The 17,093-nt window shown below is 40.9% G+C and overlaps 1 protein-coding gene across 1 annotated transcript; it reads right to left on the bottom strand.

The window, feature by feature from the left end:
* Nucleotides 1-1,945: 1,945 nt before the first annotated feature.
* On the bottom strand, nt 1,946-13,193 carry LOC116996934 (zinc finger protein 330). Its single transcript, XM_033061014.2, has 10 exons — nt 13,122-13,193; nt 10,418-10,547; nt 10,141-10,160; nt 9,955-10,025; nt 8,487-8,566; nt 7,279-7,405; nt 6,464-6,568; nt 4,179-4,225; nt 3,009-3,126; nt 1,946-2,675 (listed from the first exon to the last, which is right to left on the bottom strand). Exons 2-10 carry the CDS (start codon nt 10,535-10,537, stop codon nt 2,398-2,400), a joined length of 966 nt encoding a protein of 321 aa, XP_032916905.1. The 5' UTR covers nt 10,538-10,547; nt 13,122-13,193; the 3' UTR covers nt 1,946-2,397.
* Nucleotides 13,194-17,093: the final 3,900 nt, after the last annotated feature.

The following is a 17,093-nucleotide window of genomic DNA, read 5'->3' as shown; positions in this document are numbered from 1 at the left end:
CATCCTATCCAGCCTGTGCTGCCGGATTGACGTGTTTGTCTGTTCCAGCCTGAATCCTCCAGATTACTCTAAATCAGCTTAAACTTGCCTGTTTTGACCCCTGGAAAGCCAGGCATTGCAGGGCTAATTCCTGATCCCAATTTCCAGACAGGCTGACAGCACAGGTGTTTTCAGTGGTGTGAACAGCAGCACAAAAGCAAAGCAAATAAATGTCCACTGAGTAGTGACCTTGCTAAATCACAGCAGGTACCTTGAGCATCTGCTGCAGGCACTGCTGTGACCTCACTCCCAATGTGCCACAGGAACACACATTAGCTCTGGAGTATTGATCTAGCAAGGATCAGTGCAAGGGCACTTCAATGAGAAAATGAATAATTCTTTACCCTGATTATGATGATTAATTCTGTTATGTCAGCAGCCTTTGGCACAGCCAGTGACAGTAGCAGATTTCAGAGGGGAAAATCCTAATTCAAGAGCCAAGAACCTTAAAAGAGGGGTTTTGTGTGATGAAGTACTATTAATAAATGACACACAAACAGACATAATTTTACATATATGTATAAACACATGTACTCTCAGTTGTGTACAGGACTTGGTACTGATGTGTAAGTGCATTTGAAACATCAGCCAAGATTTTAAAACTGGTATTGCTGCTGGAATTGACCAGCCACAGATGGACTCAATGTGGAAGTTTTTGGACCACATGAAGCTGAGCAGAAATTCTCTCACACATGCCAATTTCACAAATAAACAGTGTTGAACTGGCAGGTGTCCTGCTTCTGTCACTTCAAGTTTGGTTATGCAAAAGATTAATCAAGACATCTCTCAGGTTAAGATAGACCTTTGCACATGACACTGGATGTTTCAGTGTTTGAAGGGGATTTGGCTTCCAGACAGTGCATTGACTTGTTTCCAGTTCTGAAGGCATGCACTCACCAGTTGTGCCCCCTTCTCCTACAGAGTTTCTCCCTCAGCTGTCATAACCAAGTTGTGCTCTTTGGCAGTTTGTTTTTGTCCTGGATGGATCCCAGCTCTTGTCTTTCATGCATTTAGTAGGAGATGTGTTTAGGAGGGAAGTATCAAGACCAGGTTTTCCAATCCTGTTTTGCTAAGAAATGTGCATTTGGCAATCCTAACATCATTAAAAATGATTCTCAATAGGGTATGCTCTGCCAACACATGACCTTTAGCTGTTAAGAAACAGTAGAGAAACACCACAAAAGCAGGTAATGATATGATCAGTTCAGTATTTGACAGGTAACAAAAAGGTCTCTCTTGCATTAAAACATGGCATTTAGAAAGCTGGAGCAACACTTTAGGTGGCTGCCCTTGTATCATGATCTGTCTGCTGTAAAACATTCCCCTACAGAGGGAAAATAAATGCCATCACTTGGATCTGTAGGTGGGTAATTAACATGTTCCCTTTCAAATCAGAACCACTGCAAACACTTCTGCAGGTGTCACTTCTCAGCTCAGAAGTGCTGATCATTTGCCTTGTACTGGCAGGCTTGCACAGAACAGAACTTGGACCCAGCATTTTGAACCCCCCATGTTTTCTCACATTCTCAGTTCATATACAGTGTTGCTTCCTATCTATTTTTTTCATCACATGCAAGGAAAAGAGTTGAAGGCTAGGTACAGAAGAAACCAGTCTCCTTTTCATCTACTGGGAAACTGCCTTACAGACAGGCATACAGGGAGGATACCAACATTTTATTTCCATAAAAGCTTTGATTATCTGGGGTGCTCTTACAGTGACTATATACAGCCCCACCAATTAATATCTAATAATAAAAATACTGTAAAGGTGATGTGCAAATACACACAGAACTACATTGATCTGCCATACTGACATAAACAAGGAAGTAATTTCAGTGTCAATTTATACTTTGTATATAACCTGCTCTCCTACTATTCAAGGGAGATCAATATTTATGACAGTTCATTAGAGAATGCAGTTGACTTTTATTGTGCAGACCAAAAAAAACTGCAGTCACCAACCCACCACTGCATTAATGTATGAAATCAGTTAACAAAATTATTGTAAAAAATAACTTAATTTCTGATGGGCAAATGGAAGCAAGTTCTACAGCTTTCCCACATTCCTGAATTGATAGGAGAAACTGGCATTGAACCATTATACTCAGTAACTCAAGGACAAAACCATTCTGTTGTTTAGGGAAATAAAAATATCCTGATTTTCTTCCCCAGTCCCAAACCCAACATCAGTTCATCTACAGGAAAAACATCCCTTGGAGTTACTGCAGAAGTCCCACTCTTTACTCTCTAACTCTGATATGTAAGTACCTGACAGAGCTATCCTACTGGCATGTACACAACTCAGTGAAGCATTGCTTGGTTCCTTCCAAATGTTTTTAGCTTGCCAGCATACTAAGCTTAATCTTCTGATTCCTCATAATGTGCATACCCACTAGCATAGGTCCTTCCTAAATTCAAATTGCTGAATACATCTGTGGCCTCCGAATCTGAATCTTTCCCTCGCTCATCATTGTCATCTTCATCATCATCTTCTGCTTCATCCTCCTCATATTCATCCTCACGGTCTCCTGCATCCCCAGTCTTGCTGGAGGAAAGGTTTTTCCAGTAGGCATCATAACCAGAGGCTCCATCTGCATCCTCTCCTCCAGTCTGTCGGCCAAACTTCAAAGAGCGTGCTGCAGGCAAAGAAAAATCATCACTTTCCCACCAATCCAACATTTCTATCTTTTTTTTCACTACCTGAAGAGTAGTTTAAATGGCAATTATTTTTCATTTTTTCCACAACTAAAATCTCAAACTCAAAAGCTTTCACTTTCTTGGAATCAATTAATGGTTAAGAATGAGACTGCTCAGTTCCAGAACTCAGAAACACAAAAGTTTTTCTCAAAACAAATGAAGCAAAACTGTGCAAAACAATTGAAAGTAACCTGACTTTACTCAGTGCTCCTAGGCAGAAATTAGTCACTAATGGCACTTGTATGGCTTGTTAGCTAGAGAAACTGGCTTACTTGACATGCTCAGATCCTTTGTCTGCTGAGTTTCATGGCCACATTTAGGGCAAGGAGGCTTTTTCCCTTTTTCCTGCTTGAAAACCTTACTTCGCACGTGATCGTCACAAAAACAAGCCTGTGTGTTAAAAGGAGAATACAAAAGCCAAATGTTTTAATCATAGAAGCACAATCTTCAGCAAGAAGCAAGCAAAAATGTGTCTGACAGCAGCAGGGTTTTCTGGCTGGGATTAAAATTTAATGAGATCTGTCTTGCAGTGGACATAGGGTCTGTGCACAGAGGAACCACTCTGTGTTCAATGTGGTTCTGGGGAAGAGGCTGGATAAAAATGCCAATAAACAAGCAGAGAAAGTAACACACTCCAGGGCTGGATGGCAGTGCTGCCCACAAGGAGCCTGGCAAACTTGGCTTTGTGTTGACAAGCTTAAATAAACATAATGAAATATATGCCAGAACAAAACTACGCAGGGGCCTGAAGGCAAGAATTAGAGCTGGGAAGTTCACGCACTGAGCACTGGGGTGCAGTGAAAATACCTGGAGAAAGGAGCTATTTGGAATAGGCCATCAATGCCTTGGGAGAGTGCAGGGAAAACATATGGAAGGTAAGGAGAGCAAGAGCAGGCAATGAACCAGCACCTGGAGAAATCTGGGCAATGCTGAGGATGAAGCAGGTGGAACTTTTTATACAAAATTACTTCTGAATGTGCAAAACCACTGTCAACAAATCAGCCTGTTCACACGGAAAACTGGATTAGCTGTGGAGATTATTCCTTTGGATGCAGTGATTTCTGGTCAGATAACCACTGTTTAAAAGAACAACTTTTCTAATTGTTTTAGTTCCACACTGGATCAAAACATATTCCAAAGTCTTGGATTCTGTTCATGACCAAGGATTTATTTTATTATCTCGCTGTTTGGTTTTTTTTTAAAGCCCCAAAATGTTGCAGGCCCAACTTCAGCTAAGAGGGCAGGGCAAAGATCACCTCACACTGCACAGACAAAAGACCTTTTGTCCCCCACAGGTCTGACCCCCAAGCCACAGAAACTAATATGAAAGTATGAAAAGTATGAATTTCCTTTTAGTCATGGAGAGGAAGGTATGGCAAGGCCTGATACCAGCCTTGGAGGCCAAGGAGAAGGAGCTCCTCACAACTACCTTTATTCTTTACCTTACAACGCAGGCAGGAATGCTGCCCCAGCCTGTTACAGGAGACACCTGTGGGAGAAAAGCAGTATGACAAATTCAGGACTTGGGAACTGCACACCTGTCATGTTTTTAAAACCTTGTAAAGTATGCAATGCCATAATTTAGTATTAATTCTCTGACACAACTGCACACTGTCAATGCCATTCAGTCATTTTACCCCACAGTACCATTTTACTAGATTTTTTAAACTCTTAACCTCATTTTTGACACAAAAAGAAAAAATTTCAAGAGGGGAAAAAAAGTTTAACTGCTTTTTGAGCTTCCAAGCTTTTAAAACCTGAAGCTTCAGAACCAATTTGGTGTTAGGGTTTCATCATGCTTTTCCTTTTCTCACAACATTCAAAAGGAGTGCTAGAGATGTAAGAACACTGTAAGCTTGCAAACTTCCAAACCTAGACAAGTTGTTACATTCTGTATTTTCTGTCATATCCTCTGGAAACGTACCTGACCACACAAAACTTCCTAAGAGAGTCTATCTGTGTTAAAGAACTGGAGCTGGCACACAAGCTGTAAAGAGGAGAATCAGTGCCCAAAATTTATCTTGCCTTGAGCTTCAAATTGTTTTTATTATTCCACTAGAAAGTACAATAAAGGCAAACACTCGGGAATTGGCAGCAAAATGAAGTTTGGTGAATTATTACTCCTCAAGAAGCACTAACACATACCTTACCAGTTTCTGTGCAAGTACTCATTCCTTTCCTACTTGTGACAGCAGTTTTTAAATCTGAAGTAATAAACATCATGAGTTCTCCACATGAGCAGGACAGATGTGGGATTTAGAGCTCTGACATGCGTTTAAAGATGGAACTGGAAATACTGATGCAATAGATTTATCATTTTTTTGAGAATCCAAAAGGCCTCTCTCAGATAGTGATGGGAAGTAACAGTACCTTTTTCACAGCTAAAACAGATTTATACTACAATTGCATGACCACAATTGAAAACCATGTATTCTGTAAAAGTACAGGTTTTATAATCTTGTTACCTCACTGACAAAAATCTTGTCTCTACTGAGTCTGCTCTGTGCCACAAAACACCAAACACAGTGAAAACCCTCAAAAAAACTCTCTCTGTATTCAGGGTGTGATACCACATCTGTGAATTGGGAGCTTCCAACAATCATTGAAAAAACATTTTTGTGAAACAGCTGTTGCTGCCTCAATATTGCTATGCAGGAAGAAATTCTGCCAGAATACATCAAGGGAAGCTAAGCAAGGCTTAAATAGTAGCTGGCTAGGAACAAAAGTATGGGAGATGAAAAGGAGATAAGATATCTAAAGACACCAATTACAACACTGAAATCACAAATATTCTGGACCAGGAGAAATCAATTAGGACAAGAGATTAGTCAGTTCAAAGGAAAACAGCCTTATGATAAAGAGCATCTTGAATTACTACAATAAGAATTGAGAATGTTGTAAGAGTGAAAATACATGCATACAAGTTTTGGGAAGGACAAACAAATACTTATCTTGTGATAAACCAAATCATATTTAATGGTGGGTAGGCAAGAAATACTGGTAGAAAAAATCAGTTATTTCAAAGATGCATAGTCTTGGCTTGTTTTGTTTTATTGGTGGGGTTTTTGGGTTTTTTTTTAACTTCTCTTGAGGATTCCCCATTTCAGCCAGAGATGAGTAATGGGTGAGCAGAGTCAGGCATGGCCATCAGATCCTCTTACAAATACCAGTTTCAGTTTTGTCCACACAATTAATCAAAGTTCAAAAGGACAAAAAGTGTTGAGCTACCTGTGCTTTACTCTAAGAGTGAACCTAGACCAGCATTTGATACATTACTCACACATATGTACACAGTCCTCTGGTCAGAGAGGGAATGAACACTGAAATCATGCTCTGGCACTATTTTTGTCACTTCCCTTTGTGCTCACTCTCTCTCATTGAGTCAGATGATTACTGCTGAGTCACAGTTCCAGTTGTTTTGCTGCAGTCCTGGCACTGCCAGCACTCCAACTTTGGAGAATGCTGGCTCCTGCAAGGGCAGCTCCCCACAGGAGGCAGCAAAACAACTGCCATGTATGCTCTGGCATGGAGGAAGGTCCATGAAAGAGAAAAAAGTTCTAGCCTGGACAACTGGATACCAAAAGCCAGTACATAGGAAACAGGTCTTTCCCTCCAGCAGTGGCAAAATCTCCTTGGGAAAGCTGATGGATAGGATTCTGGAGCACAGAGGAAGCAAGTAGAGAGTCTGTTTGGCTGTGGTGAAAGGGACTATGAATAACTAACTTACATTTAAATGTCTCTGCTTCCAAAACTTGGCAGCTGGCTTGATGTTCAAACTGATCATCTTCACAGAGGAAATCATGGCAAAAAGAGCAGGCAAATATTCTGCCTCCTGAAAGATTTATCAAGGCAAAATAGTCAACAATGGGCACAGGCATCAAGTCCTGCTCTGCAAACAACTTAGGCAGTAGTTTTGACTGAAGAACAGTTCTCCCTTCTGTCACAAATTCTTCAAGGTCCTAAATTAGACACTACCATCCATTTTTACACTGAAAAATGCCTCCTATCCTACAACATAAGACAACAACTATGAAGCAATTATTATTTCTATTAATTTTCTTCATTTTAATTTGACTGTAGCATTAACTGATCACACTCTCATCCAGTCTTTTCTGCTCAGCTCTGAGACACACCTGAAATAAACACTTTAAAGGATTCCATAAATGGAGACCAGTATGGTTTCCTAAGCAACTGGGAATCCAAATACCTGTGCTAGTGCAGAAGAATGGAGTAAGAATGGCAGAAAACAGTGTTGGCAATTTGAGGCAGTGCTTAATTATATGAACAATTAAGCTGATAGAACCATTATAATTTAGTCTACATAATAATCCCTGAATTGAGCACTGTATGTTGTGGAGCAGGTCATTTACTTTCCCCACTGACTATTTTTAAAATGGAGAGAACCCTTGCTTTGAACAAACATGCTGCAAGGACTAATCAGAGAAGACTAAAAAGGCTGTGTTAAGAAAATAGGTGCACTAACTTAATTCAAGGAAATAAGTGTAATTTATATTTTCTTATTTTTAAATGTGAGCAACCTACCATGGTCCCAGACACTTCTTTCACACTCAATGCATTCTGCATCTGCCAGAGGGCACATGCAGGCGTGGGTGCTGAGACACTTCCTCCCGTGACACACCCAGGCTTCACAGAAATCACAGATTGCACCCTGCAACCACAGCAAGATATCATCTCAGCACTTCTGCAACACCAATAGTGAATTATCCCATCATCCTCAATGTATCCTAGTATCCATTCTGTCAATGGGCTCTCTTTGGTTGAGTGAGAGTATTGAACCAAACCTGTGTTCTCACCAAGTTGTCTCAGAGTTCATGTTTGTGTGTCTGCTATTCATTTCTGCAGGATTAAGTATGATGCAAAATAATCTGGTTATCTATCTCAATTCTGGTTTTTACATTTCTTATCATGCATTTTGCACGTGGAAAATTGTGTCCTCCAGTTGAAACCCGAGATCCATAAACGGTAACAATGTTCTGGCAAAAATGAAATTTCAAAGGTCTGCAAAATGCCTCTAGACTCTTACAGCTGAAATCACTCATTTGGATTTTAAACTGCTAATATTAGAGCACAAGCTCTGCAGAGAGCAAAGATCAAATAACTCAACAGAAGTTAGACTCTTTAACTTTTATTTTGATTAAATTCTAGTATCTCTACTTCAGCTATCCTTAACTGTACCATTTGAGAAGCCTTCTCAGCCCATAGGTAACAATTACTATTTGCATTATGCACACACTAACTTGTCTTTCTAAGAACAAACCTTCAAAGGCCTGAAGCTATGATCATCTCTAATTAAGAGCCCAAAAGAGGGGTTTTGTTCATTACAATTCCCCTCTAATGGAACAGATTCCACTCTGTGATACTGATGATCTCTGCAACAAAAGTCTGCAGGTTTCTGCAGAATAATCCTAGATTTTAATGAAGGCTGGGAATTGTCTATGGGGCATTTAAGGGTCCAGTACTCTTCACACATGTGCTTAGGGCTTGCCACCAACAACAGATCAATTAGCATCCAGGACATGTGCTGGAGTTTGCAGGAGCTGAATCTAAAAATGAAAAATTTGCGGGTTTCAGTATAAGGGAAAAATCAGTTTGTTATGAAAAATGAGGGAAAAAACCATCTTGGCATGGTACAAGCTTATCATTCCATAAGTGTGTTTTATCATTTTTCCAGAAAGATTTATACAGAATATCCTCATAGCACAAAAAAGGCTGTAATTTTGTATACATACCACCATAGCTAGTCCAGTACTGTACACACCAGCATGTTTTATAACACAGTCTGAAGACTTCATCATGCATTTGGTTTTCCCTGTTTAAAATAAAAAGGCAAGCAACCATAAGAAAACTGTGTAAAAAAAATTTTTTTAAAAAAGTAGAATGCATGTTATGTAAGAACAGCACTTAAACTAAATGCCTGTGCTTAACCTTAAATCTAGGTAAAAATAATGCAAAGATGTTTGCATTATTGCTGCATTCTGCAACCCACCTTCACACCTCCCTTAGATTAAATTAATTATTCTCTGTTTTCAGTGAAATCTCTTGTCCCTCTACTGAGATAATAAGACAATGTGTTGGTCTTGCTCTGTTTTGAGGCAAAAATTTCAAATGTCAAAACAAAGAAGAAAACTAAGGCCAAAGTCCAGCAATGAAACCTTAAAGATTTATGTTTAAAATTGCTGCTAGTTCTGTCCCACCATAAAATCAGCTGACCTGGCTGTGAGAGGTGGTGGGAGCATTACTGAGTGTGGGGCACTGGAACAGAGCTGCCCTGCTCCCATCCCTCACAGGCTCCTCTAAGAAAGATGCTGTTGGTTTGTAGCCCCCAAAGCTTGATTAAGCATCAAACAACTCTAATGGTCTGTGAAAAACCCCAAGTCTCAATATAGTATGGCTGTTGACAAGAATGTTTTTCCTCTAGAAACATACTCCAGATTAAGATAAATGCAACACACAGATATGAACCATAAGATAGAGAGCATGGTTTTAGTACTTCCCTGCATGGTGACAGAAAGGAGACTTATGAGGGTGACACACTGCCACTGCACACTAACAGCCTGGCTTCCAGAAATGCTCAGTATCTGCAGGTCACAACAAAGGCACTGAAAGCTGCACGTCAGCAGCTCTGAGAGTCAAACTCCAAAACAGCCAAACTGCTTAATGACAAATTGAAAATCTGCAATGATGTGTTGAAACAATGGAACAACAAAATTCACCTCAGTATGAAATGAATATCAACATCTCCTGCAAGCAGCTGTTTAAAAACAAAGGGCATTTTAGCCTGATTCAGAGTAGTTCTGTCACTAGGAGTCCTTCTCTTCTAATTTCCAAGTAACAGCCCTCAAGCCCACATAAATAAGAAGAGTTGCATATTACAATATAACCCATGCAAGGTGAATGATATATTACTGCTTTAATTGATATTGAATTGATCAGAAATTATGTAATCCCTACATTTGTAGATTTCTCAAACCTAAAAGGAAGTGAGACAAATTTTTCCAAAGAAGACAAGCCATGATCCAGGCTTGCAAACCTCTGGGGGTTAGAGATTGAAGAAGATCATTTCTCAAGGAGGATATTCACAGCAGATTCAAAAGAACCTGCTCCACATTACAGAGGTACTGGTAACACAGGTACTGAGAGTTTAACACCACAATCAGGACTGAGGACAGCTTGTTTTCATTCATTATTTCTACTCACCACATTGTGCACAAATGGGCAGTTTCTGAACTGAATTACAGAAGTAACAAAAAGCTCTGTTCTTCTGTCGTCTAGGCAGAAAAAACAAAAAGAAAGTATTTAACTTTAAATGAAAGCATTAAAATACCTGCAAAATATCTGAAACAAATATTCAACTACTAGTTTTGGAAGGGTAAAATTTCTTACCTTTGGCACTTATCACATTCCTAAAGAGAAGAAATAAAACACTGGTAATTATTTTCATTCTAGGTAAAATATATAAAATTTACAGACCTGCACAGGGAGTTACAGTTAGGATCCAAACATTTTAATCAACATGCTGTCTGGTGTAACCTTAAATATAAAGGAAAGATAGCAGGAAGAATGACATTCTAGTGGCATTAACTGCAGTCAAGGTACTACCACTGGGCTTACATAATTGAAAATCAGGTATTTGAATAGAGAATACTTTAGGTTACTTTACCATTGAAGCATTACAAGGATGTTTGGCCAGGTCGATGTTGGCTCGTGAAGCCCTTATCTGCTTCTCGCGTTCCCGGCGGTTCTCAGCCTTCTTACGAGCACCAGTCTTTTTTTTAGGCATGTTGCACTATCTGTGGGGGGGAAAATACGTATGGAATGAATGCACACAAAACTATGCATGTAAATACAAGCATAACATGACAGTCTTACAGTTCCTGCATTAACTGTGCTTTGTCTCCATTCATTTCCTTGTCTGAAACTTTCTTTTGAAACGCAGAATAAGGGGACAATCCATGAGGAAGTGCCATGTGATGAACCATAAAGAATCTTGTGATCTGGAAAACTTTGCTGTCCTGAACTTTGTGTTTAACTATCTTTGAAGTGTTTTGCCTTAAAAAAAATGAAACCATTACTATCTGTAGGTTTATTTGTGATGGACTCTGCTTTTGGTTTGCCTTGCCTGTTCAGTAAGGATCTGTAGGACACTTGCAGCATCAACAGGCAGTCAATTCTAGCAGCTTCAGCTTGGAAGAAAAATCACTATCTTCATTCAAAATGTCCAACAAACCAAAGAATCCTAACTTTCCTGAACACAGAAATATATTATCCTGACCAGATACTAAAATTTGCTTTTGATAGCACACATAAATCAGTTTTCTTACCCTGTAACATTCTGCACTGTGTTTAAATCATATTAGTGTCATATTTTGTAGTCAAAATTATATTGCTGTGCTGCCTGCTGGGAGCTGTCATTATTCTAGAGTGTGACATTTCTGACACTGGGAGTCCAAGCCAAGGCTCCACACTAATTTTCCAACCACTCAAATGCTGATTTAACAACAGAATCTAGTAGCTGGTATTTGTACCTTGACTTCTTCACATTCCCTCATAATGGAAAGCACCAAAATGACAAACTGTTTTCATGAAAAGCACTGCCCCAGTGCCTCCTAAGGACACAGATTATGAGAAATTTCAGATGGCAGTTTTCAGAAAGCTGCACTGAACTAAGTAACAACAGAACTGCAATGTCAGGTCCGTTTAGCAATGCTGGTGAGTGAATCCATGCTTTCAAACATCATCCAATAATAACAACACCCTATAGATCAAAATTCTTATCACTCTTTCCCTCTGAGCTTTTACGTTGTTTGCTGTCTTCGTCCTGGGCTCAGATTTTTAAAATTTACCGTCTTTGTAATTTTTGGATTAGAGTTTAACAATGTTATAATTCCAGAAACTGTGACAGCATAAACCCTGTCTACCTTCAATTCCTTTCAAATCACCCCTTCTGAAACCACTAATTAGTATTCAAATGCCCCTGCAGAGTGTTCTACCTCCACTTTTGGCACACTGTTACCAAATCCAGTGGATTCTGTCTGCAGTCCACACCCCTGAGGGGTGTGTGGGAGAGAAAAGTCTATCTGGAGGACATAAAATAAGAGGTTGTAGGTCCATGCCTGGTTCCCCCCTCAGCCCCAGAGGGTACAACTGTGCTGCCCAACAGAGCACTGGAGCTCCTGCACAGGGAGCATTCTGCACAAGGGTTGTTTCTCCACCTGAAGTTTCACTCAGGGGTGAAATGTTGTGCCTAGGTCACAGCAGCAGCTGTGGGAGTGAGTGTGGCTCTCCAGCTTAATGGCTGATGCTGTGGCACAAGGAAGCAGAGTTCAGATATCAGGAGGCTGTGAAGGAATGAGGTGAACAGTTCAAAGGAAAACCTCTCAAACATGTTATGTGAGTTTTGGGTCCCCAGCATTGTGTTCCATTAATTTTCACCTCCTGTTGCTCTCCTGCTGCATTATTTGCTAAGGCAACCACAGGCAAAGACCACAGATTTCCCACCACAGCTCCAAAGACCGCTGGTGGATTTTAACTGGTGGTTGTGCTATGTGAGGTGTATTATTAAAGCCCAGCATCTAAGTTCTGCTGAAGTCATGGCTTCTTGTCCAAAGACACACCCTGACTGCACCAGCAGGTTCCTGGATCTCCTGTGCTGAGCAGGACATCTTGCCTCATTACCTGGTGGCACACTGCCCACCTTGCTGCCACAGGCACGGTGAGCAGCTGGAACGAGCTATTCACTGGGGGGCTGCCCTTGTCAGGACACAGATACCAACACCCAAAAGAGGTTTTCTGTATTCCAGCGTTTCCTCTGCTTGACCATCAAACAGCTTCAAGATCTGTGGCACCACTCGTACAAAATTACAATTAAAAACAACTGTATTAAACAGTAGTTCATACTTAATAGCATCATGAACTGAACGCCCTAATAATGCAAAAATCATTCTCCAGGCACTGTGATGCCCATGACTCGCTCCATCCTTCGGAAGCAAGGCGGCTAAACACTGCACTGGGGCTGCTGTGCTCTAAGTGTGCGGGGCTTTCCTCAGGCGCTCCTCTGACCCATCCCCTCCTCAGGACCGGCACCTCGTCCTGCCGGGAGCCGGCCGAGATCCGCCCCGGGACTGAGGGATGGCAGAAGGGCCGTGTGACGGACAGTGCCGGCCTTCAGCTTTCAGCGCTTTCCCTCAGCTCCAGCGTTCGGGCCCCCGAGCCGTGCCGGACGGGGGCAGCCGGACACCGCTCCGCTTGCTCGGCCACGGAAGCCGCAAGTACCCGCAACCGCGACCCTCAGCGCTTCTAGCCCGGCCCCTCTGAGGCACCGCCAATCCCATTCCCATTCCCATTCCCATTCCCACTGCTCGCACCTGGCTCGGGCGGCCGCGCGGAAGCCGGAAGTGTTGGTGCGCCGCGGTGCGCTGCCCGCCCGGCCCGCGCCGCCCGGCCGGAACGTTCCGGGCAGTGATCGTGCCCCTCGCCCCTCACGGGCTCTGTGCGATGAAATGTTGATTAATCTAAATGGTAGGGGTGCCATGGAGCTTTAAAAGGGAAATTGTACATAAGAAAACCCTGCACACAGCGCTCTGTCTCATCTGAGTTAATGCAAGTGACTTATTGCCTAGAGAATCCTTTGTGAAAATCATTAGAGGTATTGTGAGGATATTTAATGGAAGAGGAGCGCGTGGATCGCATTCGTGGTCTTTCACCTAGAAAGGGTTTGATACGTATTTCACACAAGTACGATCTTTGTGTGCTTTGACCATCGATTCACTCCAGTGAGGTTGCACTTGGTCATGTAATTGTTCCTGAAAGCTGGTTATGGAATGTGATTTTCACTTAATGAGAGACACAGGTTTTCACGGGCCGTCATTGCCTTTCCAGGAAGCCGCTCCAAACTTTCGTGAGGCCGCTGTTGATTCTCCCACAAAGTTTTGTTTTTCCTTCAAAGTGTTCACAGCAGGTCGGTGGGATGCACAGAAAACAGCATTACTGTTCAGCAGCAAAAAACATCGTGGTGCTCACTAAACTGGACACTTCTCCTTCCTGAGAAAGTATACGCAGAAATAATTTTTAATTATTGTCAGTAGCCATAGCCACACGCTGTTTAACTAAAAACCTAAGTAGAAAACACCATCTTTTTTGAGATGTTAAAAGCGTTTTTGTATAAGTCTCACTTAAATAATCACCAATATTCTTGTATTCTGCTCGTGGCCACTGTAGTGTGTTTTAGGCAGCCAGGAATGCAAGAACACAATGAGGATAGATGTTACAGCATTGGAAAAAAATACAAATAGAACGTTTTAATCTATTTTATAATCATTATCCTAGTCAGCTAATCTGTTCTTATGAGTGAACGGAGCTGTTGAAGAAAGGACTATTATGCATGCACAGATGTACCTGGGCATTTTTACATAAATTAATAAATTAAAATGAAGGAGAAATCTAGAAAAAACCCCAAGGAGATATGTAGATGCTAAGATTTTTATCTTAGTTTTATTTTACCCTGTGAAACAGTATCTGCCTCAAATATGTTCCAGAAACCACCCTCTAGATGGCAGGAGTTTGTCACTTCACTCATGAACATAAAACAGTAAATCTTATTTTCAGAGCCAATAGAGTGGCCTAGGGCTGTAATACAAGTCAATTTTAAAAAATAACAAAAAAAAAATAGACGAAAACAGCCAATTTACAGCTTACAGAATTTCCATTAGCGGTGCTGGACTAGTCTCTGGGGTTTGTTGCAGACTTGTGTCACAGAAAATGCAGGAAGTAACGAGAGCCAGCCTCATTTTCAGAGGTGTGTTGAGTTCCCTTTGTGCAAGAAGCAGTGGAAGGACAGGGAGTGTGTCTCTGAGGGGTTATCATTCCATGTTACCTTACAGAGGATCAGAACTGTCATGTCTTTGCTTAGTGCCTGCTGGCTGGCTGGCTGAGATAACAGGTGAGGGCCAAGAGATTTCAGACAGCACATGTGTTGGTGACTGTCTTCACCCTGAGCTAAGCTACCTGCAGAGGACACTAGAGAGAAAAGTGAAAGTCACTTCTGTAAGCTAAATGGTGCAATGACAGCAGAGCTGTTGGTATTCCCACACTAAAGGCATGACCCTGCAGCAGCATGCACTGGTTTTCTCTTCTGTTCCACCCTGTCATGCCATCATGCATCTCATAAAGTTAGTTTTACCTATACAAAGGGCCAGAGGGTGCTAATAAATCAGAATCTCTCAAAAATAAATGGATGTCTGGATAGAGAACAGTGAAATTTTCAGCAATATCTTTCCACCTCGCTCTCTTTCTTGTTCATGTGGCAAGGCAGAGCCGTGGCACTCTGGGTTACGTACTGATTGCTGGTCAGATGCATATTTTGAAGGCAGTAAATTCACATTTCAAAGGGGAATAATTCAGCAAAAGAGTGTTGTGAGCAGTTGTCTGAGGGAAGGTGTGCTTTCTTTCTCCAGTGGCAAAGCTGAGCAGTGCCATGGCAGCACCGTGTACCAGCTCACGTGGACACTGCCCATCTTCAGAGCTGTTCTGCTCACTTCTTCCTCTGCTCATCTCAAAAATCCTTCCTTTGCTGTGCTGTGAGAGCACGTTTCAGGAATGGACACTTATATATTCCTTACTCATGTAATAATAAAGGACTCATCCCTTCTCACTTCTACTACTGAGAATTGTGGAGATCAGAAAAGAAAATCAGGAAATTAGGTGTGTGCACAGCCTCTATCAGAATGGCAATATTCTGGGCAGATAAGACCTTCATATGCAGTGACACTGGACTATGCTGGATGACAATGAAATATTTTTGCTGCTTTTTGCTGTGATATCTCAGTCCCTTTCAAGATAAAAGAAAGCACAATATCTCTCAACTTGAAATAAATACTGACCTGAGTTGTTGTCATTTACTTTTAATTGAACTGAAATTTCTTTTTCTCTAAATAATATGCTTGTTCTGATCTAATTAAGCCTCTATTATCTACCTGCCTATTACCATAATTATCTTCATTATTGCAATGTCTCCTTGCAGCATTCAATATGTTTGCCTCCCTGGGGATTGCATTGTAAAATAGGTGCAGCATATACCTTTCTAAATGACCTTTGAAATGGCATACATCAAATTTAATTTGTTTTTAAATCCTGGCCTTGCAGCAACTGACCTTAAAAGTCATGTCAATATTTGTTTGATGGAAGATAATTTTTTCTGAAGACATTTATACTTGCTGATTTGAGTACATAAAGAAATGGGAAACAAAGAAAATAACTTGAGGCAAAAATCTTTACTGATGTCTACTGAGTTGGCATGTTCAAATATAATATTTTAAAATAAGCATCCTAGAATTAGATGCTGTAAAGATTTCTTGTGTTTGTGTTTTCTTTTCCCCCTGCTATTATACCTGATGCTTGCAGTCATTAATCTTAGCCCTGGAAAGTCATTCCCCAAGAAATTTCTAGGTGGTTATTTTGTCTGGTCAATGTTTGTGGAATGTATCAAGAGGGAAAAGAAGAAAGATAAGAGATAAACCAAAAGGAGAAAATTTGCTGTTAAGTGATTAGAGCCTTGATTCAGGGACCTCCCTCAGTTGTCAACTTCTTTATTAAAATCTATTAATCTTTCCAATGATACTCAAGTTGCCTTTTTTCACATTTCTTCCACGACTTCAACAAAATACTGAACAGCATTTTTATCATGGTACCTTACTGGGGCTTTTTATTTTGTTTTTTGAGATGAAAGATTTGCAGTAAAGCTAATACTGGGATTTATGTGCACAATTACTGCTCCATCATATGTTAATTACCATATAATAATTAAGATTGTTGAGGTGAGAGGATAGTGCAAGACTAATCAGTTACTCATTTTGTAACATAAGGGGGAAGCTATAATTTTTTGCTATGGAGAAAGAGCTTGTTGTCTGGTGGCAAGTTATTAGTATTGCTTTTCCATGATGAGATTGCAATATCATAAATTATCTTGTTTCTCTTCCCTCTGATCCCATCAAAAGGCTGGCACATGGTGATAAATTTGCTGCACAGGTGACGCTGGGAGGCTTTGTTTGTGAAGAAGAGGAGGGAGATGCCTGATAAATGGCAGCACCTGTGTGACAGAACTGAAAAAGGTAAAAAGAAAAAAAAAATCAAGGTCAGACAGAGGATGACTGATGGCAAGAATTTCTCTCTCGGTGCTGTAGGCTTGTCAGGTGAATGGGGCAGAGGAGAATGAAAAATGTGAATGTTTTAATTGGTCACAGGATATGAGAGCAGTTCACACAGGTGATCAGGAGGCTGCCAAGGTGATCAGGAACCTGAAAAGCCAGTCCTGTAGGAGGAGGCCAAAAGGATGTGCTGAA

The sequence above is a fragment of the Catharus ustulatus genome, chromosome 5 (assembly GCF_009819885.2).
Source record: "Catharus ustulatus isolate bCatUst1 chromosome 5, bCatUst1.pri.v2, whole genome shotgun sequence".
NCBI lineage: Eukaryota > Metazoa > Chordata > Aves > Passeriformes > Turdidae > Catharus > Catharus ustulatus.
This window is presented reverse-complemented; position numbering and strand designations above follow the sequence as displayed.

What these genes read in the sequence shown, in the direction of transcription:
- LOC116996934 (XM_033061014.2), bottom strand. Translation starts at nt 10,537, where the DNA reads ATGCCTAAAAAAAAGACTGGTGCTCGTAAGAAGGCTGAGAACCGCCGG. An exon ending in GGAAGCAGAGACATTTAAAT is followed by an intron (nt 4,226 to 6,463) that starts GTAAGTTAGTTA and finishes TTTCTCCCACAG; the next exon opens with GTGTCTCCTGTAACAGGCTG. An exon ending in AAAGGATCTGAGCATGTCAA is followed by an intron (nt 2,676 to 3,008) that starts GTAAGCCAGTTT and finishes CTTTGCCTGCAG; the next exon opens with CACGCTCTTTGAAGTTTGGC.